This window comes from Octopus bimaculoides, chromosome 2 (genome assembly GCF_001194135.2).
Source record: "Octopus bimaculoides isolate UCB-OBI-ISO-001 chromosome 2, ASM119413v2, whole genome shotgun sequence".
NCBI classification, from domain to species: domain Eukaryota; kingdom Metazoa; phylum Mollusca; class Cephalopoda; order Octopoda; family Octopodidae; genus Octopus; species Octopus bimaculoides.
The window spans coordinates 34,141,474-34,144,403 of NC_068982.1; the positions used below are offsets into that span (position 1 = coordinate 34,141,474).

The 2,930-nt window shown below is 34.5% G+C and overlaps 1 protein-coding gene across 1 annotated transcript in view; it reads right to left on the minus strand.

Annotated features, from left to right (window-relative positions):
• Positions 1-837, minus strand: part of LOC106868105 (epoxide hydrolase 4) — a 24,829-nt gene extending 23,992 nt beyond the window's left edge. Inside the window, exon 1 of the mRNA XM_014913228.2 lies at positions 452-837. Coding sequence (XP_014768714.1) covers positions 452-667 — 216 coding nt within the window. The 5' untranslated portion in view covers positions 668-837. The remainder of the gene's footprint in view (positions 1-451) is intronic.
• Positions 838-2,930: the final 2,093 nt, after the last annotated feature.

A 2,930-nucleotide genomic window follows, 5' to 3' on the forward strand; every position in this document is an offset into this window, starting at 1 on the left:
ACATAATAGAGAAAAATGAAACAAATATAGACGACTTGCTCCGAAACACCACCGAGTGGGGAACGCTTCTCAAAAATAACCTGCAGTTGTTTCCTTCAAAATTCCTACATGCTCGAAATGTACATACATCAAGGTATATTTGTAGAAAATTTCACGAAAAAATATTAATTTTCCTGGAAGTTAAGAAGAATTTAAGTGGACTCTGTTGGAATTTCCGAAAATTGTCCCCCACCCCCATTCCAAAACACTTTCATCGGAAATTTTTGTATATTCGGATTCTACATAGTAAATACTATATGCATAGAAAATTTCATTACAAAATATTCATTTTTCTGAAAGTTATGACCTCCCAAAGTCTGGGGGGTAAAACCCTGCAGTTATGCCAAATTGTCTAAATCTACAAGAAAGCAGCGTTATCATGAGTTGTTAAAAAGTAAAAAATATAACTTACACTGAGTGAGAGAAACCCGTGGGTCCCGAGTTCTTCATCATTCCATTTAGGTGGCGGAGCTTTAAAGATTGGACCCCGTCTGAAGTCGAATATGCCAAGAATACTGAAAGGGCTTTTGATGAAAGACAATATCAATCTCCCTATTGCAACACATGTATAAAAGAAAATTAAAGGAAGAATAATCGCAGCCCGGGATATTTCATAGATAATCGACATTTTAACTAATTGGTGTGACGAAAAAGAAAAAAACCCACAGTGGCTTCCAGCAGTAAGATCAAAGTCTGTTCGTGCAGATAGCAATGACAGCTCCTCTTAAATAAGTGACACGCTCTAGTCACCGTGACTTTATACTTACACCGCTGACTTGATAGAAAGTTTAACTGAAATGAGTTGTAATAGGAATAACTTCCCTTACATTCATGTCATTTATCTAAACCAGCAGTTGTCAACCGTTCTTTGGTCTATGGACCCCTTTAATTGCTATTTTACCTAGAGAGACCTTCATAGCCACTCAAAGTTTTTTTTAAAAATCCTATTATATTTTTATAATTAAATATCATTAAGAATTGGATAAAAAAAAATGAAGTTGAAATATTCTGTGTTGTAGAACTAATTTATTGCACATAAACTTTAACAAAATCTTATATGGATGCCCGTTGAGAACCATTGAATCTAAATAGAGGCATATTATTGCACCATTATATAAAAGCATTATTTCGTTTCAAAATTTACGGTATTTATTTGATAAAGAGTAAAAAAAAGTAATGCCAAACATCAAGGGCAATAACGGTGGGTTTAACATTATACTGAAGTGCGAAAAATTCCTCAGTTAAGAGGATAAAGTATATTATTGATTTTGGGGGGTACAAAAAATGAACGGTTGCATTATACTTGACATCTCATTATACACGAATATATTATTTAGTAGCTTAAAAGTCACCCTATCGGGCTCTTCTTTTGGGCCTTGAACCCAATAATGATACTTCATGCATTGAGTACATATTAAATTTTATTTAAACTTGACCAATATTTTCCAAACAATGAACAATTTTCGTCAAAACAATGATATATGTCGACTTGGAACTTCTTGCAAAGCTTCGTGATAAACATTTTTTTGTCTTCCCATTCGGAGGTCACCACCAACACCACCTCCGTCGCCTCCGCCTCTATCACAACTACAGCTCATACTATTACTATCACCCCATTACCATCTCATCTTAGTGATTGTTTCATTACCTTTAAAATGTTGAGAGCGATAGATCTGACAGGTTCAGAGAGGTTGCCCTTTCGGGGACTGGGTCATCCTGTTGTACATTTCGAAAGATTACGATAGGAGCGAGCAAGTGTTTGTGGGTGTGTGTGTGTGTGTGGGTGTGTGTGAGAGAGAGAGAGGCAAAAGTTAGTGATGATAATAGTAGTAAATACTTTTTATTACTTTTGTTTAACCTCAGGTCATTTCTCATGTAATGATTTGAAGGATATTTCTCAGCTATTTCTATGAAGTCTATATAACACTTTTCGTTTTCAAAAGATTTGGCTGCTATTTCTAACGTGTTTGGATTGAAAATAAAACAAAGAAAAGAAAATGAAAGATCGCATGTCTTTATATTAAAGCATCTGTCTTCCGTTATTAAAGTTATGGGGTACTGTAAGCATTATTCATAGAACTCACATATTTGACATCAAGTCACTTAACCGTTGATGAAACTAATACCTTTGATTGAAAGCTTTATATTTTCAGAAAATAATTTTATTACCACATCTAATTCAGCCATGAGATTACATCAATTAATTTTTTTTTCTACCGTAACTTATCCTCAATACCTTGACTTGTTAACCTCAGTTTTATTCTTATCTGGCAAATCTCCTACGCTGTGGATAATCTACTATAATCCTGTCTACTTCATTTTATATAAAATATATCGATACATTATAATATAATCTAAAAGTGATAGAGCGCGTTTTTAAATTAGTGTTTTTTTTCTTCTCTTCCCTTAATAAAAGTTGGAAGAGACTTTTGCAGTCTAACATCTTGAATAATGCGTAACCCCAATTTTAATCAGATTTTGGTGAAAAATTATTATACACTAGCAGAAATACCCGACTTTGCCCGGGTTAAAGAGAATAATGAAATCTAAAAACGCCGTCTAGACTACGCAACCCTCAACTGTTAGTAGCTACGATACCATATTTCTACATTAATAACTCTCCAATCCATGCCAGCATGGAACATAGACATTAAGTGGAATGCCAGTCTCTCATCTGGGAAGGCCTTGAAATCAATGTTACCAACTGGGGACTATGTGTCGCAGTGATAATAAAAAGACTCAAAGGAGGTCTGCAACGAAATAATTTTACTCAACACTTTGCAAGTGAATCAGTGGAGGCAAAGATGCGTCTCATTTACTTCACAATTTATGCATCACATTGCAGAAATCACAATGTAAGTATATCTGAAAGGGTAGTCTTACACTGTTGT